At 32.6% G+C, this 27,500-nt stretch overlaps 3 protein-coding genes across 3 annotated transcripts in view; 1 reads left to right on the plus strand and 2 right to left on the minus strand.

Annotated features, from left to right (window-relative positions):
* LOC132758186 (ATP-binding cassette sub-family F member 3-like) overlaps nucleotides 1-27,500 on the plus strand; it is a 74,019-nt gene that overhangs the window by 4,960 nt on the left and 41,559 nt on the right. Inside the window, exons 2-8 of the mRNA XM_060749742.1 lie at nucleotides 15,356-15,559; nucleotides 16,621-16,697; nucleotides 17,707-17,751; nucleotides 19,453-19,582; nucleotides 20,233-20,413; nucleotides 21,238-21,370; nucleotides 22,069-22,156. Of these exons, the coding sequence (XP_060605725.1) occupies nucleotides 15,356-15,559; nucleotides 16,621-16,697; nucleotides 17,707-17,751; nucleotides 19,453-19,582; nucleotides 20,233-20,413; nucleotides 21,238-21,370; nucleotides 22,069-22,156 (858 nt within the window). The remainder of the gene's footprint in view (nucleotides 1-15,355; nucleotides 15,560-16,620; nucleotides 16,698-17,706; nucleotides 17,752-19,452; nucleotides 19,583-20,232; nucleotides 20,414-21,237; nucleotides 21,371-22,068; nucleotides 22,157-27,500) is intronic.
* Nucleotides 1,245-3,330, minus strand: LOC132758192 (uncharacterized). Its single transcript, XM_060749747.1, has 2 exons — nucleotides 2,765-3,330; nucleotides 1,245-2,595 (listed from the first exon to the last, which is right to left on the minus strand). The coding sequence occupies exons 1-2, from the start codon at nucleotides 3,103-3,105 to the stop codon at nucleotides 1,245-1,247; spliced, it is 1,692 nt and encodes a 563-aa protein (XP_060605730.1). The 5' UTR covers nucleotides 3,106-3,330.
* LOC132758183 (uncharacterized) lies at nucleotides 24,962-27,246 on the minus strand. Its single transcript, XM_060749739.1, has 2 exons — nucleotides 26,794-27,246; nucleotides 24,962-26,612 (listed from the first exon to the last, which is right to left on the minus strand). Exons 1-2 carry the CDS (start codon nucleotides 27,132-27,134, stop codon nucleotides 25,262-25,264), a joined length of 1,692 nt encoding a protein of 563 aa, XP_060605722.1. The 5' UTR covers nucleotides 27,135-27,246; the 3' UTR covers nucleotides 24,962-25,261.

Genomic DNA, 27,500 nt, shown 5'->3' on the forward strand with positions numbered 1-27,500 from the left:
TGGTAGACGGCATTGAGAGGAGTGCAGTGTCAAAGAACCATAACTCTATTTTGCCCGGTTTTTGAATTATCTCCTCTTATAGAAAAATCTTGTCCGGGACATAACTCTTAAACTATAAGAGATATCAACATGAAACTTTGTAGGTGAATAGATCTTAATGGGTAAATGTGCAGTGCATAATAACAATAACTCTTTTTTGCCTAATTTTTGAGTTATTGCCCTTTGTTAATTTTAAACACTTTGAACTTTGTCCGGAACATAACTCTAAAACTATAAGAGATATCAAGATGAAACATTGTAGGTAGATATATCTCATTGAGTAGAAGTGCAGTGTAAAAGAAACATAACTCTGATAAGCCTCATTTTTGAATTATCTCCCCTTTTAGAAAAATCTTGTCCGGGACATAGCTGTAAAACTATAAGAGATATCAACATGAAACTTTGTAGGTAGAAATATCTCAATGAGTAGATATGCAGTGCACAAGAATCATATCTCTGCCTTGCCTAATTCTTGCCCTTTGTTTATTTTTACTTTTTGAGCATTGTCTGGGAAATTACTCTAAAATTATAAGATATTTCAACATGAAACTTTGTTGGTAGATTGATCTCATTGAGTAAAAGTGCAGTACAAAAAAACTCTGTTTTTCCCAATTTTTTAATTATCTCCCTTTTTAAAAAAATATTGTCCAGGAAATAACTCTTAAACTACAAGAGATATCAACATGAAACTTTGTAGGTAGATGGATCTCAATGGGTAGATGTGTAGTGCACAAGAACTTGAACTCCGCCTTGCCAAATTTTGTAGTTATTGCCCTTTGTTCATTTTAACATTTTGAACGTTGTGCAGGACATTACTCGGAAACCATAATAGAAATCAACAAGAAACTTTGTAGGTTGATAGATCGCATTGATTAGAAGTGCAGTGCAAAGAACAGTAACTCTGCCTTGCCTAATTTTGGAATTATTGCACTTTGAACTTTTTCCAGGGACATAGCTCTGAAACTACAAGAGTTGTACTTGTGTCCAAAACCTATTCGGGGAGCATCACCCGGCTCAAACCGGGCTCTTGTTTTTGTAATTCAACAAATAACAATTAAACCAGATGAATTCAAAAATGGGAATTCCAAAAGAAATTATCACCTATAATTAATAAAACATGTTATTCTCTTTGCATACATTTTGAGAGAAAGGCACATATTTAAAAACATGTTTATTTTTCTTTTGTGAATCATTTGTTTTACTGATTAGATGTCAAACACTTCAATGTTGTTCTCGATAGTTCTACTTATACACATCTTTGTCATTTGTTGATTGCAACAGACTGTCTGTATTTTCCTTTTTAAACTATCAGCTTTTATAACCTCTCCTATCAACTCACCATCACATGTAAACTGTAAAACATTATTGGAGAAATATCCAGATACCAGCACACTACCTGCTTCAGTGAGATAACAACAGTTAGCCCCCCTTAATTGTTTATCAATAAATGATGTAATAACCTGACCATTGTTGTCTAGTACTATCAGTCCATTTTCGTAGTCAGCAACATAAATCCTAGTAACATCCTTACTGACAGCTAGACTGCCTATGCAAGAGAACAGCTTGTGTCCTGATTGATCCTTACTGAACTGATTAAGTTTCCTACCTAACAATGTAAACATATATACTGATGTGTACTGATCTGAAATATATAAATTATTGTATGCATATGTAAGACCGAAACATTTATAATCAGTGTTAATGTTGTTTGTTTTTTTCATTTTTCTTTCTAGAGAAATGAAATGAACTTCCTTTTTTGATGGAATAGTTACTGCTACTTGTGTGTTATTGATCATACACATTTGCCATGGCTGTCCAGGTAGATCACAGTAGTCTGTGACAGTATAGTTGTAACGGTTTAACCGTTTAAGTTTCTTGTTGTTGTAATCAGCTAGAATTATTGTGCCATCTTCCATACAGCAGGCACTCTCGATAACACAATCATTTTCATCCGACTTGACTTTTACATTATATAATTTATTTTCTTTAATCTGAAATAAATTGCCAGCAGTCTTTTTAGGTTTCTCTGATAGTGTGCCTACGGTCTTCTTTTGTTCTAACTGTGTAAGAATTGTTCTGTCAGGTTGAAACTCTATGTCTTCTACTGTACTTTTTATTTTGACATGCTCCATATATTTGTTGGCAACATTTGCAGCATCTTCTCCCATCTTAACATAAACAAACACTTCAGAATGACTTGTGTTTGTAGATGCTAACTTGTCATTAGCTGATCTAATCCTGGACTTGTTTGCTTGTAGCTGTTTTAAACTGTCTTCGATTTTGTCTTCAAGACATTTGACTTTACTTTCTATCTCATCTATAGAACTTTTCTCCAGCTTGTCAAGATGGTCATTGATTTCTTGACGGAATTTTCTGATATCAGCCAGTATTTCTGCTTTCCTCTTTAACAGCCTTTGTTTATCCTGTTTAAATCTATCAGCTTGTTTTTCAAGGGTCTTGGCTATTTCCTTGAGTTTTGTTTGAATGTCTCTCGATTCAACTTGGTAAGTATTGTTTTGGATAAATTCTGGTATGTAGAATGTGTCCTTACATAATCTGAAAAATAAGTTCAAACAGTTTATGAGGCTATGAGATGATGGAGGGGATGATATATTATTTAGTGTTATATATGTAAGATAGTCTAAGAATATTATGTAAAGTACCTATATACTAAACATTCCATATACTTACTTAAAAATATCTTTGTTTAAATACTATAGTTTACCTGTGATCAACTGCCATACATGTAGAACAGCCAACATTATCATGGTTCTGACAGTACATATCAATGTGTTTATGACTGTGTCTGTCACATCTCTCTGCTGGTGCCCTCGGCATAGCTTTACTGGTTCCTGACTTAACTTGAGATTTATCCAACACCTTGTGACCAGCACATAATGGCACTTTACTGTGAACTTTGACACAACTAACACAGAAATAATCGTGACAATCTACACAGTATTTTTCACCTTCAGTGTTCCTGCCTTCATTTCTACACATTGAACATAATACATCAAATATTTCATCCGAAAGAATATCGGTATCAAATTGTCGACCTGTAGCCATTTTGTCTTTTTCCCGACTACGTTTGTTAGTTGATCTATTTACATTATAAAATTGATAAAATTATCTCTATTTCTTTCACAGTTATTTTAAATTTAAACATTGATGTACTCTATAATTAAGATATCTGAAAGCCTTAAGAATCTTCTACATTGTACTCCTGGAAAAATATCAATTTCTACATTTTAATTTTTTTCATTGATATAAATCCTCTCCTATTGCTAAATAATGTCTAAATGATTTGACCTACTTTTGGTTTAACTTATCAAAGGTGTCCTTATACCTCTTTGGACAAAGTCTAACTTTATCTGGTGAAACATTATCTAAAGTTTGTTCAACTTTAAGGTATATAAAGTGTTAACATCGGGCTGGTTTAACATTATTTACATCAATATACTAGTAACACGGAAGATAATATCTAACTGATAAAAAATAAGTAACTTTATCTTCACTGGCAAAACAAGTGGTGTACATATACATGTATATATTAGTCCTTTGTTGTTATCCCCCGCTGATGGAATAGGGAGCGGTATATTGTTTTGGCGTTGTTCTTCCGTCCGTCCATTCTCATTTTGTGTCGCACGTACCTCAAAAAGTATTTGACCTAGTCATGAACCTTTATAGGAATGTTGATCAGCATGTGAATTTGTGCACCAGGCCCCGTGTTCACTAAGAAAAGATCAGGATCAAGTGATCCTGATTTTTTTTTCATTGTTTTATGTTACTAAAATTAATTGTGTTTTGCTAGAATTAAATGGCAAATATTCAAAATGTAAAAAAATGCTGATTTGCAAAGAAACTTAACTATTTTGGGATAAAATCAACAAATAACAAAACAAATACAAAAATAATCGGGGCAAAATAAGGATCAATTTTAGGATCAGGATCAATATTTGGATTAACTGTAAAATGCCCTTATCTTGCAAAAAAAAAAACAACAATAAATTCATTCTAAAATTTCACAAACTTGCTATTGCAAGTCCAGTTATTAGATATTGAATCTAGGAGGATAAACAATGAAGAATATTATTTTTTAAATGCGATCCTGATTTTGATCCTGATCCTTAAATCTTTGTGAACACGGGGCCTGGGTATTTTCATGTGGATTTATTTTGTATTTTTAGAGTTATTGCCCTTGACTTAGTAAAAATTTGCAATTTTCAACTTGTGTGGCACACTCCTAGTCATGAAACCTTACAGGAATGTTGCTCAACATGTGAAGTTGTGCACCTGCGGTTTTGCTGGTGGATTTTTTCTGATTTGTTGGAGTTATTGCTCTGACTTAGTAAGTAAAAGTTTGCAATTTTAGACTTGTGCCGCAAGTAGCTCAAAAAGTATTTGACCTAGGGTCAAGAAACTTTACAGGAATGTTGATGAGCATGTGTTGTTGTGCACCTGGGTATTTTTGTGGATATATGTAGTATTTTTAGAGTTATTGCCCTGAACTTAGTAAAAATTTACAATTTTCAACTTGTGTCACACGTAACTCAAAACGTTTTTGACCTTGAGTCAAGAAACTGTACAGGTATGTTGATCAGCATGTGAAGTTGTGCCCCTATTGTTTCGCTTGTGGATTGATTCTGTTTTGTCAGAGTTATTGCCCTTGACTTAGTAAAAATTTGCAATTTTCAATTTGTGTTGAGCGTAGCTAAAAAAAGTATTTGACCTAGGGTCATGAAACTTTACAGAAATGTTGATTAGAATGTGTAGTTGTGCACCTGGGTATTTTCTTGTGGCTTTATTTAGTATTTGTAAAGTTATTGTCCTTGACTTAGTAAAAACTTGCAATTTTCAACTTGTGTCACACGTAGTTCAAAAAGTATTTGACATAGGGTCATGAAACTTTACAGGAATGTTGATCAGCATGTAAAGTTGTGCACCTTGGGTTTTGCTTGTGACTTTATATGTTTTGTCAGAGTTTTTGCCCTTTTCAAATTTGTTTTGTGCATAGCTCAAAATGTTTTAAACCTAGAGTCATGAAACTGAACAGGAATGTTGATCAGTATGTGTAGTTGTGCTCCTTGGTTTTCCCAAGTATTTGGAAAGGTGTTGCCCTTTACTTAGTAAAAGATATTTAATTTTTAACTTGTGGCACATGTACCCAAAAATATTTGACCTAGAGTCATAAGATTGTCAAAACAGTGGAGTTTGGGGGCACCGTGTCCTATGGACACATTTCGAGTTTTATGCTTACCAGTGTGAAACACAGTATATCATCCTCAGTCTGGGTGATATAACTCTGCCGAACTTAATATTCTGTATGTTGAAAGTTTTATGACTTCGTAAATTTGTAAAATTACATAAAAGTTTATTGTTGCAATTTTGTTTTTAATGGCATATTTCTCAATTCAGTTTTCATTATTTCACTAATATTGTTAAATGTTACACCTCAATAATGACAACAAACTTGAATTACATTTGTTTGCACATGATTTGTGTAGGGGCTGAACTTAAGACATCATCTTTATATATGTTTATTTTTTCCATGCTTCGACGAAAACAGTCGAAAATTGCTCTTACGATACTTAAATGCATAAAACACAAAGAAAAATTGTTGTTTGATTTCATGAATATGCTACAAGTGAGATAATATCCACAATTTTCTCACTATTCAGTGTGATACTGTTTACAGCATGTTCTTTGGAAACAAACAAGCAAAATATCATCTATATATCAATAGTCTTTCAATAGCTGGAAAGTTTTTGATGGTAAAAAATAAAATTTTTCATTAAAGTTAGGCCAAGAAATTCTCGTATTATCTGATAATTACACCTGCTATGTAACTTGATTTCATCAATTTTAGGGAGGAGTTATTCTTGTATCTCATGACGAGCGTCTTATAAAGATGGTGTGCGAAGAACTCTGGGTGGTTCGAGACAAGAAGGTGGTGTCATTAGAGAGCGGGTTCCCACAGTATAAACAGATTGTCGAGGAAGAATTAAAGGCACAAGGCTGTTGATGAAGGCCACTGTCTTAGCCATTGTTATATTTATATATACAATATGTACCTTAGTTGTACATTTAAACTACACAGATACAGTCTGACCTGTGGTAAAAGGCCACTTTCAATAGATAACTGAGGTTAAAGGCTGCCTTCAATAAAGAACAAAACAGATAATCTTTTAGTAATGGCCTTAATTCAAAACTTACATTTGAACAATTAAAAGAGCAAAATTTATTTGCTTTGATTATTTCTCAAAATTTTTAAATGAGCACAATACAGTTTCTATTTTGTCCTTCTGACTGTAACACCTTTTCTCATATATAACATGTACATGTTAATGGGGTCCAAGGTCTCAACACCACGTTAAAACAAGGTTTTGATATATAAAATTGTAGTTTGTTCTTCTTTCTCTCACTTACACATGCTGAAACCAACATTATTTATTGACTGGTATCTTTAATATTAAGAGTGTTGGTGACTTTTATAAAACCGTTACCCTTGATAGTGGTTTCAGGTCATTTAGGTGAAGGTCAAGTTCATGAAGATTAAATAGTTTCCTTACAGTAATATCATGTTTTAAAGATTTCTTTTAAAGAAACATCAGAAAGCATCTGATGGTGTTAATGATACTCTTGTTTTCAATTTGAAAGACTGGTTGTTATGTAAATGTCTGACTGTATTCAAAGGGACTCCAATGAGGTTTTTTAACATGACGGGACTGAAAATAATTTTTCGAAATGAATGTTTCATTTGATTTAGGTCTGGAACAATAACGTGTGTGCAACATTTCAGATCATTCGCTCACTCCGTTTTTTCCAGAATGATTATTGTAATTGTGAAATTTGACCAAAAATTGAAAGGCGTTTCAACGCTTTTCACTCAAACCGGACTAACACTATCACAAAAATATGATTTTCAATTTATTTTTGAGTTTCTTTCTAAACTCTTTTGCATATTTTTCTGCTTTATGTGCCCTAGCTTATCTGTGTAAAAATTCAAACTTTTTGTTTTTAGGCTTTTTGCCTTCAGTGGAGTTCCTTTAAAATGCCACCAGTTCAGGTTATTTGTGATCTAGTTAAAGATGTTCAATAATTGAGACAGTTGGCATTTTACATTAGTCGATTATTTTGTTCACAAATGAAACTGCCTTTACTCTTTTATAGGGTAAGAATTTTTTTTCTGTGAAATAGTAAACATTAAAGTTGTTTTTTTACACATTTGAATGTATATTTAAAATCATGGCTATTTATAACTTTCCAAGGCATTTAAAATGGCATGCCTCCAGATAGAACGGCCTTGAGCTTTTATTTTCAGTTTGAAAAAATAAATATCTTGGAAAAATGCATCATATCACTGTAAGCCTTCTTCAAAACAGCGTCCACAGAGCTGTTTATAACTAACAGTGATGTTCATTTCTGAAAATAGAAGAATGGGAAACGAACCGTCTGCTAATTTAAATATAGAGATAGAACCAGTAGATTGAGGTATCGAGGGGTTTCCTTATTGTTAATGTATTTTATTGTTGGTAAATTTCACTTTCCACCTTGATTCTTTTTATTTGACAATTTTATGAAATGATTTGTCTAAAAATAAATATTTAACCTTAAGAAAAGTTGAAGGCGGCTTTAAGTAAAGTGAATCTTTAAAAAAATGAAACTTAAATTATAACAAGCTTTTTAGAAATGTATAAATACAAATGTAATCACAATCGGGGAAAATTTTTGAATGTATGCTATGAACAAAATTTGACATATAAAATATGTAAGAATCAAATCAAATCTGGAGGCATGCTGCTTTAAGTTGTTTACAACAAAATGCAGAGGGGTGCAGTTTTGTTATGGGTATACATGTTCTCAACATACTGTTAAACAATGATCATTGGGTGTATGTAACCCACACTTTGGTGTAAATTCTCCATAGGTCATAGTTCAGATGGGATCTTTGTTGATTTTCTTTTTTATATCTCAAGACAGATCATGTCATACATTTTATATTGGTTCAAGAATTATGTCACTAATTAGTGTATGTCACCCTTACTTTGGTGTAAATACTCCATAAGTCATAATTCAGATTGTATCTCCTTTGATTTTTTTTTATATCTTAAAAAAGATTATGTCATACATTTTGTTATCGGATCAAGAATTATGTCTCTAATTGATTAATAAAAGAAACTTTTAAAGCTCTCAAAAAGACGCATTACATTGTATCATGTTTCAACTCTAATGAAACAACCATAAAGTATTGTTCATCTTGGTCACTGACTTAGATCAAAGAAAAATCTTGTTTACAAATTGATTTGCTATATTTTCAAATAAGTCATTTTGTGATTTGTAGTCACATTGTTTTATATCAAAGGAAAATTTTATTCCATTTTTCATCATAAAGTTGTCCATTGTGTTCACCAGAACACACAACAGGATTGCCAGTGTTCACTTAGGTTAGCAATCAAAAGGGGCATCATGGCCTGGGGCGGCAAAATTATTTGTCCAAACTGACAAGGTTGTCCCACAGCCTGTGTGGACAAATGATTTTTATCAAGAATATACTTTACAAATATCATATGGACAAGTAAAAAATGATACAGAAAAAAAGAAGAAAAGTAGATCAAACTTAGATTTTTCCCGGCCCTGATGGCCTTCTTGATTACTTCAGGTGTAACGGAAACTTGAAACCACCAATTTCTATTGGTAAAGATTTGCATTCTGCAGTAACATGATGATACATTATTGTTACTATAGTATTCATACAAATGTCAGTTTTATGAAAGTGTATGCCAAAATTGTAGATTATTTTAAATTTATTCAGTATCATGTTGGAAATTATAAAAATGTTTAGTTAGTTGATTTTAGTGGGTTTGTTAACTTTATCTACCAAGTACCTATGTAATTTATCTTAGAGCTGTTGAATTTAAGACACGAGCTTCAGAATAGTATCACATATATGTTCCTTTTTATATGCTTCATTTATTTTTTAGGAGGCATTTCTTATAAAAATGTTGGCTTCCAGTCAAACTATGAATCCCTAGTAAAACCCTACCTATGAATCCTTAATGAAAATATTGGATTCCAGCAAAAAGGTTCCATTTCGTTCTAAAATGCCTAGTTACCATAAAGTTTTTGAAGTTTTGCTCTGAAAATATATATAAAGTTTCCATGTGATTGAACCAACACTTGTTATAAGAAATGCTTTTTATGGGATATCTATATAGATACAGAGTAATGTCTTCTCTATGGTTTTCTTTTAACAGTCAATGACTACTGGTTTAAGTTATTTGATCATAAAAAGGAAACACAATACTTTAAGGGGAGTTGTATCCTCATGGTTAAGGTGTCTGCCTCTCAACCCAGGAATCAAGGGTTCGAGTCCAAATGGACCACAGACTCACCGCCATGTTTCCTCATATGACACCAGTTCTGGTTGTACTAGAAAGTGATTAATATCAGCTGCAAGAACTTGTTTTTCAATTGAGCTAAAATGATATGTTTAAACCTAAATATACAATATTCAGCAATAGCTGTCAGAAGGAAAAGTTAAATTATTTTTCAATAAGCAAAAAATAATAAGTTGTTTTTGTTATCCAGTATTGATTCTAAGTACATAGTACAAGATTAACATTTTTGAGAAGTTTTGTCTATAAGTTTTAAATAACTATGCCTTGCTTACTTAGTTCGTGGTACCTTTTGTTGATTCTGGAATTTTACATGAAACCTGAAACTTGACATTAAAACAAACATATTACATGATGAAAGTAATAACTTGATATTGATCATGCCTTGCACAGTATAATTATGTGAAAACAAAATAGATGTTTATTCTGTGATGAAGAAAAATAAATTTTACAAGCAAGTATTTTTCTTATGTGTTTTTTCCTCTTTGTTCAGCCAATAGGACTACAAATTTAATTTTGTTAATTATAATTTTCCCACTGCATACAGAAATACGTTCATGAAAATTATAGAAAAAATCTTCAAATTCTACGTTTGGAGTAGAGACAGGAATAGTCATTAGTGAACTAATCCTAATCCAAAAACCTAGTCTAAATTCTCTCTAACAGCAGGCCTTTCCCCAGGCGCTGTAAAGCACCACGCTCCCACTGTTCCTGTTTAACTCCAAATTAATCTCACAGCTGTGCCATGAAATTTATAGCGGCACTTGATTTTTCCGATGTCTCTATTGTTCAATGGTTTACAACTTTGTAAAGCGCTTGCAAAATTTGACAATAAACACAGTGGATAGTGTTAAGGTGACAACGGAGTCAATTACCACTGAAAATACCTAAAATGAGATTTTTTGCTTTGTAGATTTATCAACCTTTTCTGAACACATTCGTGATTTAATTTTGGTAGCAGTTAGTCCAAAAAATGTGTTTTTAAACGTTTTAAAACGGTACCTGTACCATTTTTATCTGCTATTCGCGTAACCTGTCAATTATCGATAACGCTCCGCCCCCTGTTGAGGCATCAATGAGGGAAATCGGTAGTTCCATATATCCGTGAATTACCGGTCCATACTGGTCCATACTACTCGTAATTCATGTATCGTACAAATACCGTTCATCTTTTTAGAATATCGTCTACCTTTTATTTGGCATTTTTTATAAAATAAGAAATTGTCGGCCAATGTACATAACATAATGTATGAAACATAAATAATTAAGCAAAGCAGCAAATCGCACGACCACCGGGTTGATTGAAAATATTATTGCTAAAATATCCATAATGTGTGAAAATAATTTGTCTGTCCCGTTAATCTGATAGATAATACATTGAGTTTATGGACTTTTGTACGGATTCAACGACTGGCTTTACATTCAACCTCGTTTTCTAACAATGTCAAGTAAAACAACAACAAAAACAGACAACATTTTTATGTGAACGCCTTTATGACTTGTGGTAAGGTGTCCCTGACAAATTTCTAAAACATTTTAGATTGTTTAAGGATGATTATTTCTCTATGAATCAATAAAAAAAGATATTAATATATATTATCAGTGAATGCTTTGAATAAATTGTTCGCCAGTTAATCGAACACAGTACTAATTAATAAACCTGGGACAAAGTATGGAATTTATTGTATATCCCAGTAGAAACTGGATCTATATGCCGTGCATAGATGATTTTCATGATAATAGAAGTCAAGAAGGTCAGATCATAATGATCGAGTGATACCTTTTATTTCTATTAAAATATGTGAAGCATTTATATCAATTTGGAGGAAAAAATATAGAATATCCCGTTCTTATTTGTACATCTACCATAGCCTTTAAAATACCGTCAGAAGCTCAGTTTTTTGTTAATTTAATTTATATTTTAACGGAATTTCATACACGAATACACAGACAGAGTGACACTGGTATAATATAATAATAATGCTGATGATAATAATAATAAACTTCAAAAGTGAAACAATTAAATACCCCGCTAGCAGTGCGCAAATACGTTCCACCCCCCCTCCCACCGAGTGCCTCAAATTTTACCGAAAGTCACGTGACATGTGCGACCGATACCAGACGGACAGTAAATCACGTTAAGATTTGAAGAAATTTCTGTTGTAAACTGATATTAATCAGCAACTTTTTAATTGGTCAGATGTCACTGGGTCATAAAATGTTGTTAGAGTATGTTACCGCAACCTGTGACCCTCTCTGGTGCGATATTTGTGTATTATGCAATTATTTAGCGTGAAACGTAGGGGTCCGAGAGAGAACAGCCGATTTATGACACTTCGTTTGATGCGGGTCGGACTAACTTTGAATCGGCATAACTTTTTCAATAATCAAGCAATTAACATGCGGTTTAAAGCACATGAAAGGGAATTCATTTACGGAGGGAACCGTGTCAGGGATTTTTGTTTGCTCAATCAGCGACTTAATTATCTTTAATTACGTAACATGTATGGTGAAAAAAAGTCGCATAAAATGTTTGACGTTACGTAATATTTTTTTGAGAAAAGATAGAAAAAATTTGAGACACGGTTCCCGAGACATTATAAGTATGTTTATTTTCCAAAAGTTTGATAACAAAAAATAAAAAATGACTTTGATATGACGATTTAAAATTTTAGGATTTTTATTAAAAATCAATCATTTACAAAGGCATTTTTTTCAAATTTGTTATTTTTTATGATGATCAGCAACATTTAATGCACAAAGATTAAATAAATAACAATTATTACAAAAAGTTGGTTTAAATGACATTTATGTGAGTACCACGGCAAGTGTCTGTTGTCACCTTAAACAATAACCTTAGTACCTCCAAAACTTCACTATTATAAATATCAAAAATAAATATCCTTACTCAAGCAATCATTATGTACAGAGCAGTGGTTTTTCTCAAGTAGGAAGAGGCAATAGTTTCTCAATTTTGGTAAGAATTACTAATCTGGGAAGTAATAAAGCTCAGATCATTGGCAGAACTGCACGATTTTGAAGAAAATTTCAATTGCTAAGCCTTTGATGTATAAAGTGAAAAATCACTGCAAGACCTGCCTTTGATGTTCATTTCTTGCATGATAAGTATATTTTCTGAATACTGTATTCCTGGAAATGGTACACTATTGTGATAAAAACATATAGGGTTTAGGTTATTTCAAACAAGTAATCAAAATTTACTATTAAAATGTATCCATTTGACAGTCTTTAAAGGGACTCCCCTGAAGTTTTTTTGACATGATGGGACTGAAAATATTTTTTCCATATAAATGTACCATTTTATGTAGGTTAAGATCACTAATCTTTGTGCAAAATTTCAAATCATTCGCGCACTTCGTTTTATTAGAATAATATTTCAAATTTTAAAAAATGGCGTTTAAACGCTTTTCACTCAAATCGGGCAAAGAAAAGCATAAAAATACGATTCTCAATTTATTTTAAAATACATTTCTTAACTATCTTTGAATATATTTCTGTTTAAAGTGCCCAAGATCATTTATGTAAGAAATTCAAATGCTATGTTTTAGGCTTTTAAACCTCAGTGGAGTCCCTTTAATATTTACCTTTTATTAGATAGAATATGGTAAGAAATTCATCTGTGATGATTTTGGCAGTCTTGTCTTGTGTACCTACATATATTTTTGCATGGAATGATTTATACAATGCTTTTGAACCCTTTTTTAAAAGTAATTGTTTTATTTCATTTAAAGCTGAAAAATACCGGAAAACGTCAAAAAAGCTTCGTTTTCGAATTTTAAGCGGAAAAAGGAAAAAAAACATACCTAATCGCTATTTCATGCCATTTAGGCAAATTTGCCAGAGCTAACATCTGGAATATACAGAAAATACAGAAAAATATAAAAAAAAGCTTGGTTTTTCGAATTTGTGAATGATTTTTGTTATGTGTCAGAATCAAGACAGTCTTGTCAATATTTTCAGCCACAAAAACATGAGTGTTCTACAATGCATAAAGAAGTGTTACAATAGTTAAAACACTTTCTTTCCAGGACATGATATGAAATTTGTAATGTATATGTATTTGAAATAAGTTTAAATTTTGGTCTTTGTATTGATTAATGTAGCTAGAAGCCTGCAGATATGAATCTTTGCAGCATTGTTTTTCTCTCTGAACCTAAGAGATAACAAATAGAACTGTAAAGCACTATGAGCTCTACCTTCATCTTCCATACACTGTCCGATAAGATTCAATGCTGTTTCCTTGTGCCCAAGGTTTGGTTCCTTGCCTATAGTGTCGGCAAGATTAGTAAGTGCTTGTCTCCTATTTTCTTGTTGTCCTAGATTACTGTATACCTTAAATTGCAGAAAGTAGAGGTAAGAGAGTGAATCCACAACGGCCCAGTTCATCCAGTAGTCTTCTGGTGTTTTGAAACAGTTGTCTTCCCTTGTAGATCGAAACATTTCATATTGGAGCTCTTTTGGTGCACTGTATATTTCACATGGTAAGAACTGAACACACGATGCAGCAACTGAATGTATGGCATCCTCATTTTGTCTGTGCGACACAGCATCAAACCCTTGCCTTCTTGGTGCCTTTTTGTAAACATAACAAGAACAGACAGGTTCAACAATGTTTTTATCATAGTCTCCCTCAATACCTCTTACAGCAAATTCAGCTTTCGGAAAGTTTTTTGCACAATATAACATGGAGGCGAGTTTAAGTTTAGTACTTGTAGCATCTGTCTTTTGACCAAGATAGATCAATGCCACAGCATCTTTTGATACCACATCTTGCTGATGAATACTGAGGGAACCCAGGGCACATCCTAGAATTGAACTGAACCAACGTGCAAGATGGTTAGTGGCGATCTTATCCAGATCTTGACATTGGCAACTTATAAGTTTCACAAAGTTTCTTTGTAATGTAACAATTGCTTCTTCATTACTTTTGGTAGAAATCTCTATTTTCCACTCATTTATAGCACTGTGATAAGACCAGATTAAGTCACACAAAAGCTTTCCTGAGATAATTTCACTTGTTTTGATTAGAGAAATGTTACTGCACTTTTTACTCATTCTTATACTAATATCATCATAATTTATACCAATCAGTACTACCCCTTTGCTGTTGATTATATATTTGAGAATTTCTAGTAAACATAGTTTTACAAGAGGTGAGCTCTTTCCTCTCATCAAGTTATTTCCAGGTATGATGTAATGCGGACAATCTGCATGAAAAACACAATTATAAAGACCGAGTAAACACAATGACAAACACCTCAGTAAATTATTTTCACGCCAGATTTTAGAAGTTTGTCTTTGTTATGCAATGAAACAAAACCGTTTCACACATGTAACTTGAATATACATCGTTAAATACCAGTAGTCGATTGATTTAAGTTTAATGTCTGTATATATAGAAAACATTGTAACATAGATTTTATGTAACATTGTTTTTCATTTGATACTTATTGTATTTATATTATCTATATTGAGGGTTGTCTGCAAAACTGCAAAAATATTTATAATACAAAGAAGGACTACCAACAGTTAAGCAGTCAACCCTTGATATATACATTGCTGCTGTAAATTAGGTTAGATTAAAAAATTAAAATGGAAACAGAATTTAGAACACATGACATGGATGATTTCTCCAAGTTTTTGTCTGGGCTTGAAATAATGAGCAGAGTAGTACCTTTGAATGTAATGTTCCTTATTTTTTCATTTATAGAAACTTGATGTATTGTCTAATTATGTGTTTTTGTTTGTGTTTTAGGGTGAATATTGTACATAATATATCAAAAATGGTAAGCCAGAAAAACCATTTACAAACTCACAAATTGCTTTAATACTTTTCAATAATTGTTGACCTTTCTTTTTTGGAGAATAATGTTTACGGGCCATTTTTTTTTTACTTTCAGACTTGGCCGACAACGATATTAGTTGTATCACACGACCGTTCCTTCTTAAATTCAGTTTGTACAGAAATTGTGCATTTACATGGTAAAAGACTGGACACTTATAAAGGAAATTATGATCAGTTTGATAAAACTAAAGAAGAAAGAATATATAAAAATCAGAAGAAAGAATACGAGGCACAGAAGCAGTATAGAGATCATATACAGGTACAAGTTTATAGATTAATAGTGATGTTTTATTTTTGTCTTAACCCTTAATCTGCTAAATATCTTAAATGGAATTGTCCATATTTCAATATGGGCAAAATCTTTCATCATTTTTAGGAAGACTTCAAAATATGTAGTGACTGAATACTAGTAAACAATGCATGGATGTGCATTCTGCTCTTTGTCTGCAATGGTTGCTGGAGTAGACTCAGTTGTCGCTGGCAGACTAACAGTGAACTGCTATCTTATGCTGCACTCCTTATTATTACATGCTTTTTGGTGGTTTATATCAGTGATATGAAACTGATAATTTCACTGTTTTAAACAGTGAAATGATCAATTTGATAATTTCACTGTTTTTGAATTTAAGCCCCTTAAGTTGTTTCAGTGAAATACCAGTGTGCTCAGTACTGGAAAGCAACTTAATGACATGACATTGTAAATGACGTAACATTGTTTAATTATTTGGCGGGCTTTTCATTTAGTATTAGGTTAAATGTCTTTTTAAAATGTTTCTTTGCATATAATAAAAAGAAAAATTGTTTAGTTTAGTGTAAGATCGAAATATATTTCACGAGCGAGCACCAAAAGGTATATTTCACTAAAGGTATATTTCATGAGTGGTGCAGCCATAAGTGAAATATGAACTTTTGGTGTTCACAAGGTATAAAGTGTATATTTTCATTGGCCAGTTAAGAAGTTTTTGTACAAACATGGCTGCTGCAGATTTATAAATAAAGTTTTTATTTTATTGTAAGTAACCATTTGTACAATTTACAGTATCATAAACCTTTTATAAAGGTCATATGTCCTTAACAAAGCAGCCTTTCAAGAAGTGTTTTATTTAGCTATTTTGGCCTATGTATATAAGCTAACATATTTGCAATGAAAAATTGTATGACATGTACATGTTTTTTTATAATAATACAAACAACAAAGAATATGAAACACATGAAACAAAGTGGATAATTTGATAAAGACTTAAGTTTAGGCTATTCATTAATCTCATCAGGGAATGTTTTATGATAATGTAAAATTACAATAATAATTTATATTTTCAGGTGTTTATAGACAGATTTAGATATAATGCAAATAGGGCTTCTCAAGTACAGAGTAAATTAAAACTTTTAGAAAAATTGTGAGTATTTTTTACAAATATTACATTTATTTGTGACTATAAATTTTTAATGTACATGTAACAATTTTAGCAATATTATATAGGTCAGTGTTCATTTTTTTCCTTCAACATTTTAGGAATTACCCGGCTCACTTAATTCCCGGCTCAATTAATTTGGTTTTTATGAAGTCATTTAATAAGAGATTTTGTGGAGAAAAAATAAAACAAAGCAACAAAATTACAAATGTTCTATAGTCATTGGGAATTTCTTGATACCACTTTGGGTATAAATGGGCATTTGTACTATTGGGAATCTTTTGAAAAAAAGGAAAACTGCTGTAAGTAAATAGTAAGTTTACGAGTGTGAACAGGTCTTAACTGTTGGACTGTATTACATTGTATCTTAGTAGTGAGTTGTTTTTTCGGAAATGACATGCTGTTTAAAATCTTATTAAGTCAAATTGTCGTCTACGATATTGCTGCGGTTTGAGGTCGCACCTGCATAACAGGTAGCAACTCTTACATGTGTGTGATTCCGGACTTTGTAAGGGTTATACTAAGTCAATTACTGATAATTTTATGTGTACATTATGAAAAATAAAATTACTTAATTTTCTTCTACATGACTAAACATTAAAATTGGCACATAAATTGTTGACCTTTAATTACCTTTATTTTTTCATGGTTTGAACGCCCTCCCCTTTCCTAGTTTGGTAGACTAAGTACTTTTATTTTGATGTCCAGGCAAGCCCCAAAAACAAGAGCTACTTTTTTATTCAAAAACTTTTTATTTTGAATTTAAAAAGAAAACACCTTTTTTGGTGCACCCCCTTTTTTGGTGAAAACAGAACTTTTTTATTCTATAAAATTACTAAAATTATGCTATGTTTATGGTGAAAAGTTTTTATTGGGAAATTTTGTAATTGAGCCAATATTTGAAGTGCAATTAGGGTCATTGTTTTAAATGAAATTATATCATAAAGATGTAGGCAGTAGGAGGGTGTAATTTTTATTTTTAAATCTTTTTCAGACCTCCATTAGAACCTCCAGGTAAAGAAAGTGAGGTCACTATAAGGTAAATATAGCATATGATATTGTCACTATATTAGAACAAATTCTCTAAAAGATCAAAAATAAAAAAAAAAATCCTGTAAAAATTTGAATACCATATTGAATCTTTGTTTAAAATACATTGTTTAAAAGATATAATTTAAGTCTTTTGATAAATTCTTTGAAGTTGCATACAAAACTTTAAGCACAATGTATTTATAGAATGCTTTAGGGATAGCATTTGCATAAAATATTTTTTGTAGATTTGGCGTGATGTCATTCAATGCTGCTTTCGAGCAAAGTTCTTATTTATGTAATGACATTTTTTATATGTATGCATATTTGTCAGATTGTCAGGAAACCAATTGTACACCACACACTGTTCACTTAAAACCATATTTGTCAGATTGTAAGGAAACTAATTGTACACCACACGCTGTTCACTTCAAACCATATTTGTCAGATTGTCAGGAAACCAATTGTACACCACACGCTGTTCACTTAAAACCATATTTGTCAGATTGTCAGGAAACCAATTGTACACCACACGCTGTTCACTTAAAACCATATTTGTCAGATTGTCAGGAAACCAATTGTACACCGCACGCTGTTCACTTAAAACCATATTTGTCAGATTGTCAGGAAACCAATTGTACACCGCACACTGTTCACTTCAAACCATATTTGTCAGATTGTCAGGAAACCAATTGTACACCGCACGCTGTTCACTTCAAACCATATTTGTCAGATTGTCAGGAAACCAATTGTACACCACACGCTGTTCACTTAAAACCATATTTGTCAGATTGTCAGGAAACCAATTGTACAACACACACTGTTCACTTAAAACCATATTTGTCAGATTGTCAGGAAACCAATTGTACACCACACACTGTTCACTTAAAACCATATTTGTCAGATTGTCAGGAAACCAATTGTACACCGCACACTGTTCACTTAAAACCATATTTTTCAGATTGTCAGGAAACCAATTGTACACCGCACACTGTTCACTTCAAACCATATTTGTCAGATTGTCAGGAAACCAATTGTACACCACACACTGTTCACTTCAAACCATATTTGTCAGATTGTCAGGAAACTAATTGTACACCACACACTGTTCACTTAAAACCATATTTGTCAGATTGTCATGAAACTAATTGTACACCACACACTGTTCACTTCAAACCATATTTGTCAGATTGTCAGGAAACCAATTGTACACCAGACACTGTTCACTAAAAACCATATTTGTCAGATTGTCAGGAAACCAATTGTACAACACACACTGTTCACTTAAAACCATATTTGTCAGATTGTCAGGAAACCAATTATACACCACACACTGTTCACTTAAAACCATATTTGTCAGATTGTCAGGAAACCAATTGTTCACTTAAAACCATATTTGTCAGATTGTCAGGAAACCAATTGTACACTTAAAACCATATTTGTCAGGTTGTCAGGAAACCAATTATACACCACACACTGTTCACTTAAAACCAATCTCGGCCATTGAGTCTAATTATCATTTATCTCTTGCTGTAAATACAGAAACCTTTTGGTATAACTAGTTGTTCACTTGCGGAGAAATTGATAATTACTGGTTAGTTATCCAGACAATCTCCGAGTTATGTCTAAAAAATGTGTTAAATTGGATGTTAAAGTCAAACAAACAATATCCTCGTCATCTTATATTCATATATATTTTTATTTTTTCAAGGTTTCCTGAATGTGAAAAATTGTCTTCAAATATATTACAATTGGACGAGTTGCAATTTTACTATAGTAAAGATAGGATAATCTTTGATAATGTTGATTGTAATGCCAATATGTCTTCAAGAATTTGTATAGTAAGTATATTTTAATTTTGTTGCTAGGATACTGGTATATTTAATTATCTGTTGCTTGGATTATATTAAAGTACTGGTTGCTTGGATACTGGTAAAAATATCTTTAATTAATGGTTGCTAGGTTACTGGTAAAAGTATATTTAATTACTGGTTGCTAGGATACTGGTAAAAGTATATTAATGGTTAATTATCGGTTGCTTGGTTACCCATAAAAGTATATTTAATTATTGGTTGCTAGGTTACTGGTAAAATATATATTTAAATACTGGTTACTAGGATACTGGTAAAAGTATATTTGATTATAGTTGCTTGATGTAAAATTAACTTGATCTCTTTCACCAGTTATTAATACAGCTAGGCCAGTATGCACATTTTCATCAAGAGTGTGAACCAAAAGTTCTGTAATTAAATTATCAGGCTTGATACAGAAGGTCAGTGGTTCTACTAAGTTGCAGACTTGTGCCTGAATTAATGCACAAAGAGGCACCTGAAATCTTCTTCCTCTAGTAAAGATGAATATTCACCATATGACTTTAACAAAGTCAGTATGACTTAAAACCCCAATAGATTTATGTATAAGATGAAAGACATGTGTATAACAGACAAGATATATTAACTTGTATCTGCTAAAGTTTACTGTTTTATTTTAGGTTGGTGAAAATGGTGCGGGTAAAACAACATTACTGAAAATATTATTAGGAGAATTATCTCCGACTAAAGGTATACGACACGTACACAGAAGTTTACGTATTGGTTACTTTAGTCAGCATCACGTAGATCAGCTCGAAATGGACCTGAATTCTATAGAACTTTTGCAACAAAGATTTCCTGGTGAGTTTAGATAGTAAAAAAAATAAGTAGTCAACTGCAAATTTTGCAAATATTTAATTTTCTTCTTTTGCTTGTTCATTCATTATGCAGGATCATAAACTGATGTTAAAGATTAATTTCTCGATATATTTACCTCCCCTTATAATCATAAGTCCTGTAACCCTTACATTGCTCTAATCAAAAGTATACACCATTGCCATCCTGCATATCGACAAGAATTTTGGGAAGTTTTTATTTAAAGCCAGATTATTGGAAGGAAAGGGAGAGATACTGTACTCACCTTGAAGTTGGCTTCACATTTTTGTTAAGTTTTTGCGCGTAAGTGGGTATTTCTTAAGAGTGAAAGACAAATGCCCACCTAAGCAAAAGTCTACCATCCTAAAATGACACGACAAACAAAAGCTGTTTCATGATGACTTACAGATTTTTTAAAAAAAAATGTATGGAGAGTTGAATAAATGTATAAATATTGTCAATCCACTAAATGCTTTACAAGTTAAATGATAAATATGACTGTTGAATAATCAGCGACTGCATAATTATACTGTTTTTATACTGTATATTTTTGTATTACAACCGTATTTCTATCATAGTTAGGGCTATATCTTTAGAACACAGGGCTATATTTTGAGAACACAGGGCTATATTTCATATCTTGACATATTTCAGGTCATTGCTGTTGTTTAAAGTTCTTTATTTTAGATATAAATGTTTTATTGACATATTTTTCCTAAGCTTAAACTAATTGATAATTTTAGTTGAATTGAACATAAATCTGAGGACAAGTTTCTTGAAATTTAATTCAGCATTTGTTTATTTTACAGGTCAGACTATCGAGCAATATAGAGGGGTGTTAGGGCAGTACGGTGTCAGCGGAGAGCTCGCTACACGACCTGTTACTAGTCTTTCTGGAGGTCAGAAGAGCCGAGTGGCTTTTGCAGTCATGAGTATGACCAAGTAAGTTGGTGTACAGTACAACCTCGATAGAGTAACATCTATCATGACACTAAAAAGTTTTTATTGTTGCTGAGATTGTGAGGTGTTGCTTTAAAGAGGTTAAATGTATAGTAAAGTTTTACTTTTAAAAAGGAATGATATTTTTGTTGTGAAGACGTTATTGCTGTAAAGAGGGTTGATGCTCTGTAGAGTTTTTTACTGTATCATTAAAGCTAATGCTATGATAAGTACAGTCTGATCTGGTGTTCAGACCGCATGTGTCTCTGTCAGTCTTTCCTTAGTACACATTTTGTATACTTAAAAATTAAACAACCTGTAGCAGTCAAACCTGTTCCACTGATTACCTCAGAGTAGTCAAACTTAAGACTGCTTTTAGTGATTAAGACGAGTTGACTAAATAATATGAATTTTGTCAGGTTTATTATAGCTTGTTGGGGCATCCGTGGCCGAGTGGTTAAGGTTGTTGACTTCAAACCACTTGCCCCTTTCCGCTCTTGGTTCAAATCCCACCATGGACTTTGGATTCTTTCATGTAAGGAAGGTATCCAGCTACTTACGGAATGTCAGGTGCCCATAATAAACGCTAGTTTGGACAACTTTTGTGAAATTGCAACTTAAGTTGCCAGCCCCAGCATAATGCTTGTTTTTGTGCTAATGGATAAACAAAAAGAAAATGAAATAATATTTGTTTGTTTCAGTCCAAATTTCTTCATCCTTGATGAACCTACCAATCACTTAGACATGGAGACGATAGAAGCACTCGGTTTTGCTCTCAAGAAATTTGCTGTAAGTATATGTCCTTGATACTAATAACATGCTGAATTTGTGCAGTGAATTAGCATGGATTAAAATCTGGAACATGTGGTTCAAAGTTTACGGGATTTTTATATAAAAATAGACAAAAAAAATCAGGTAAAAATAGTAAGAGCTTCTGGGGTCCGTCTGAACAGATAAATAGGCTGTTCTAGCTTTATTCTTGTGGCCAAGGCTGATCACAAATGTTTGAAATATTAAAATTTATTTGTTGTGCCTCCTCCTTTGTGTTTTAGTAGCTCAAAAAGTATTTGACCAAGAGTCATGAAACTTTACAGGAATGTTGATCAGCATGTGTAGTCATGCACCTGGGTATTTTCATGTGGATTTATTTAGTTTTTTTAGAATTATTGCCCTTGACTTAACAAAAATTTGCAGGTTTCAAATTGTGTTGCACATAACTGAAAAATATTTGACCTAGAGTCATGAAACCTTACCTTACAGGATTGTTGCTCAGCATGTGAAGTTGTGCACCTGTATATTTTCGTGTGGATTTATTTAGTTTTTTGTTAGATTTATTGCCCTTGTCTTAGTATTAATTTGCAATTTTCAACTTGTTCATGCATAGCTCAAAAAGTATTTAAACTGGAGTCATGAAACTTAACAGGAATGTTGGTCATCATGTGTAGCTGTGCACCTTGGTTATTGTGGATTTATCCAAAATTTGTAGAGTTATTGCCCTTGACTTTGTAAAAACTGTTTATTATGTTGTGTTATTTGATCATTGAATGCTTGCGTTAGAACCAACCAACTTTACAGGAATAATGATCAACATCACTGTGAAGCTATGCACCTGGACTTTGCATGTGGATTTTTTTCAGTTTTGTTAGAGTTATTGCCCTTCACTTACAGTAGTATAAATTTGCAATTTTCAACTTGTTCATGCATAGCTCAAAAAGTATTTGACCTGTAGGCCTGAAAGATTACAAGAATGTTGGTCAACATGTGTACTTGTCCGCTTGTGGATTTATTCAGTATGTGTAAAGGTCTTGCCCTTTACTTAGTAAAAGATTTTTAGTTTTCAACTTGTGGCACATGTAGCCAAAAAATATTTGACCTAGAGTTATAAATTGACAAGTGTGGGAGCACCCATGTCCTATGGACACATTTTAAGTTTCATATTTTTCAAACAGTTTAGTAGTTGTTTTTTTTAGCTCACCTGTCACAAAGTGACATGGTGAGCTTTTGTGATCGCTTTTCGTCTGGCGTCTGTACATCCGGCGTGCGTTCGTCCGTAAACTTTTACTTTAAACGACATCTCCTCATAAACCACTAGGCCAATTTCATCCAAACTTCACAGGAATGTCCTTTGGTAGTCAACTTTAAAAATTGTTCAAAGAATTTAATTCCAAGCAGAACTCTGGTTGCCATGGCAACTGAAAGAAAAAACTTAAAATATCTTCTTTTAGAAAACCGCAAGAGCTAGAGCTAAAATATTTGGCATGAAACATCACCTAGTCAGTGTCTACCAAGTTTGTTCAAATAAATGCCCTGGGGTCAAAATTGGCCCCGCCCCGGGGGGTCATTGATTTTCCTTATTTGTATATAGTAAAAACTTAAAAAATCTTCTTTTAAAAACCCCAAATAGCTAGAGCTTAAATATTAAGCATGAAACATCTTCTAGTGGATGTCTACCAAGTTTGTTCAAATTAATGCCCTTGGGTCAAAATTGGCCCCGCCCCGGGGGTCATTGATTTTCCTTATTTGTATATAGTAAAAACTTTAAAAATCTTCTTTTAAAAACCCCAAATAGCTAGAGCTTAAATATTAAGCATGAAACATCTTCTAGTGGATGTCTACCAAGTTTGTTCAAATAAATGCCCTGGGGTCAAAATTGGCCCTGCCCCGGGGGGTCATTGATTTTCCTTATTTGTATATAGTAAAAACTTAAAATATCTTCTTTTAGAAAACCGCAAGAGCTAGAGCTTAAATATTTGGCATGAAACATCAACTAGTCAGTGTCTACCAAGTTTGTTCAAATAAATGCCCTGGGGTCAAAATTGGCCCCGCCCCGGGGGGTCATTGATTTTCCTTATTTGTATATAGTAAAAACTTTAAAAAATTTCTTTTAAAAACCCCAAATAGCTAGAGCTTAAATATTATGCATGAAACATCTTATAGTGGGTAGTTTGTTCAAATAAATGCCCTGGGGTCAAAATTGGCCCTGCCCTGGGGGGTCATTGATTCCGTATTTGTATAGAGTAAAAACTTAAAATATCTTCTTTTAGAAAACCACAAGAGCTAGAGCTTAAATCTTTGGCATGAAACATCAACTAGTGAGTTTCTACCAAGTTTGTTCAAATAAATGCCCTGGGGTCAAAATTGGCCTCGGCCCGTGGGGTCATTGATTTTCCTTATTTGTATATAGTAAAAACTTAAAATATTTTCTTTTAGAAAACTGCAAGAGCTGGAGCTTAAATATTTGGCATGAAATATTTTCTAGTGGGTGTCTACCAAGTTTGTTCAAATCAATGCCCTGGGGTCAAAATTGGCCCAGCCCTGGGAGGTCATTGATTTTCCTTATTTGTATATAGTAAAATCTTCTTTTAAAAATCCCAAATAGCATCTTCTAGTGAATTTCTACCAAGTTTGTTCAAATAAAAGCCCTGGGGTAAAAATTGGCCCCGCCCCAGGGGGTCATTGATCCTCATTATTTTGTAGAGTGTCAAAAATTGTATATAGTAAAATCTTGAAAAATCTTCTTTTAAAAAAACCAAAAGAGCTAGAGTTTAGATACTAAGCATGAAATATTTCCCCAAAGAGTTAAAGCTAAGATATTTATCATGAAACATCTTCTAATGACTGTCTACCAAGTTTGTTCAAATAAAAGTCCCTGGTTTAAAATTGGCATTGGCCCAGGGGCCTATATACAGGTGAGCGATTTCAGGGCCATCATGGCCCTCTTGTTTTGTAATATAACAAATGACAATTAAACCAGATGCATTCAAAAATGGGAATTCCAAAAGAAAATAACACATATAATAAATAAAACATGTAATACTCTTTGCATACATTTTGAGAGAGGCATATATTTAAAAACATGTTTATTTTTCTTTTGTGAATCATTTGTTTTACTGATTAGATGTCATACACTTCAATGTTGCCATCTCTAATTCTACTTATACACATCTTAGTCATTTGTTGATTACAACAGACTGATTGAATCCACTTTTTTCCACTATCAGCTTTTATAACTTCTCCTATCAGCTCACCATCACATGTAAACTGTAAAACATTATTGGAGTCATCTCCAGATACCAGCAAACTGCCTGCTTCAGTGAGATAACAACAGTTAGCCCACTTCAATTGTTTATCATTGAATGATGTAATAACCTGACCATTGTTGTCCAGTACTATCAGTCCCTTACAATTGTCAGCAACATAAATCCTAGTAGCATCCTGTCTGACAGCTAGACTGTATATTGAAGAGAACAATTTATGTCCTGATTGATCCTTACTGAACTGATTAAGTTTCCTACCTGACAATGTATACATATATACTGATGTGTCATTATCTGCAATATATAAATTATTGTTTGCATATGCAAGACCATAACATTCAAAATCAGTGTGAATCTTGTTTGTTGTTTTCATTTTTCTTTCTAGAGAAATGAAATGAACTTCTTTTTTTGATGGAATAGTTACTGCTACTTGTGTGTTATTGATCATACACACTTGCCATGGTCTTCCAGATAGATCACAGTAGTCTGTGACAGTATAGTTGTAACTGTGTATACATTTAAGCTTGTTGTTGCTGCGGTCAGTTAGAATTATTGTACCATCTTTCATACAGCAGGCACTCCTGATATAACAAACATTTTCATCCGACTTGACTTTTACATTATATGATCGATTTCCTTTTATCTGAAATAAATTGTCAGCAGTCTTTGTAGGTTTCTCTGATAGTGTGACTATGGTCTTCTTTTGCTCTAACTGTGTAAGAATTGTTCTATCAGGTTGAAACTCTATGTCTTCTACTGTACTTTTTATTTTGGCATGCTCAATATATTTGTTGGCAACATTTACAGCATCTTCTCCCATCTTAACATAAACAAACACTTCAGAATGATTTGTATTTGTAGATGCTAATTTACTATTAGCTGATCTAATCCTGGACTTGTTTGCTTGTAGCTGTTTTAAACTCTCTTCGATTTTGTCTTCAAGACATTTGACTTTACTTTCTATCTCATCAATAGAACTTTTCTCCAGCTTATCAAGTTGGCCATTGATTTCTTGGCGGAATTTTCTGATATCAGCAAGTATTTCTGCTCTCCTCTTTAACAGCCTTTGTTTATCCTGTTTAAATCTATCAGCTTGTTTTTCAAGGGTCTTGGCTATTTCCTTAAGTTTTGCTTGAATATCTCTCGGTTCAACTTGGTAAGTATTGTTTTGGATGAATTCTGGTATGTAGAATGTGTCCTTACATAACCTGAAAAATAAGTTTAAACAGTTTATGAGGCTATGAGATGACGGAGGGGATGATATATTATTTAGTGTTATACACATGTATATTTAAGATAGTCTAAGAATTTTTTTGTTAAGTACATATATACTAAACATTCCATATATACTTACTTATAAAATATATTTGTTTAAATACTATAGTTTACCTGTGATCAACTGCCATACATGTAGAACAGCCAACATTATCATGGTTCTGACAGTACATATCAATGTGTTTATGACTGTGTCTGTCACATCTCTCTGCTGGTGCCCTTGGCAGACCTTTATTGGTTCCTGACTTAACTTGAGATTTATCCAATACCTTGTGACCAGCTAATACAGGCACTTTACTGTGTACTTTGACACAACTAACACAGAAATAATCGAGACAATCTACACAGTATTTTTCACCTTCAGTGTTCCTGCCTTCATTTCTACACATTGAACATAATACATCAAATATTTCATCCGAAAGAATATCCGTATCAATTTGTCCACCTGTAGCCATTTTGTCTTTCTTCCTGACTACGTTTGTTAGTTGATCTATTTACATTGTAAAATCGATAAAATTGTCTCTATTTCTTTTACAGTTATTTTAAATTTAATCATTGATGTACTTATCAATTTCTACATTTTAATTGTTTTCATTGATATAAATCCTCTCCTATTGCTAAATAATATGTAAATGATTTGACCTACTTTGGGTTTATCTTATCAAAGGTGCCCTTTTACCTCTTTGCACAAAGTCTAACTTTATCTGGTGAAACATTATCTAAAGTTTATCCGTATTAAAACTTAAATATATATAAATAATAAAGTGTTTACATAGGGCTGGTTTAACATTATGCTATTTTAATCAATATAACACGGAAGA

This window comes from Ruditapes philippinarum, unplaced genomic scaffold (assembly GCF_026571515.1).
Source record: "Ruditapes philippinarum isolate M1 unplaced genomic scaffold, ASM2657151v2 ctg165_1_1_1_1, whole genome shotgun sequence".
NCBI lineage: Eukaryota > Metazoa > Mollusca > Bivalvia > Venerida > Veneridae > Ruditapes > Ruditapes philippinarum.

Coding starts and splice junctions, on each gene's coding strand:
- LOC132758192 (XM_060749747.1), bottom strand. CDS start 3,105: ATGGCTACAGGTCGACAATTTGATACCGATATTCTTTCGGATGAAATA. Junction 2,596..2,764: donor TGTATGGCAGTTGATCACAG/GTAAACTATAGT, acceptor CTTATTTTTCAG/ATTATGTAAGGACACATTCT.
- LOC132758183 (XM_060749739.1), bottom strand. CDS start 27,134: ATGGCTACAGGTGGACAAATTGATACGGATATTCTTTCGGATGAAATA. Junction 26,613..26,793: donor TGTATGGCAGTTGATCACAG/GTAAACTATAGT, acceptor CTTATTTTTCAG/GTTATGTAAGGACACATTCT.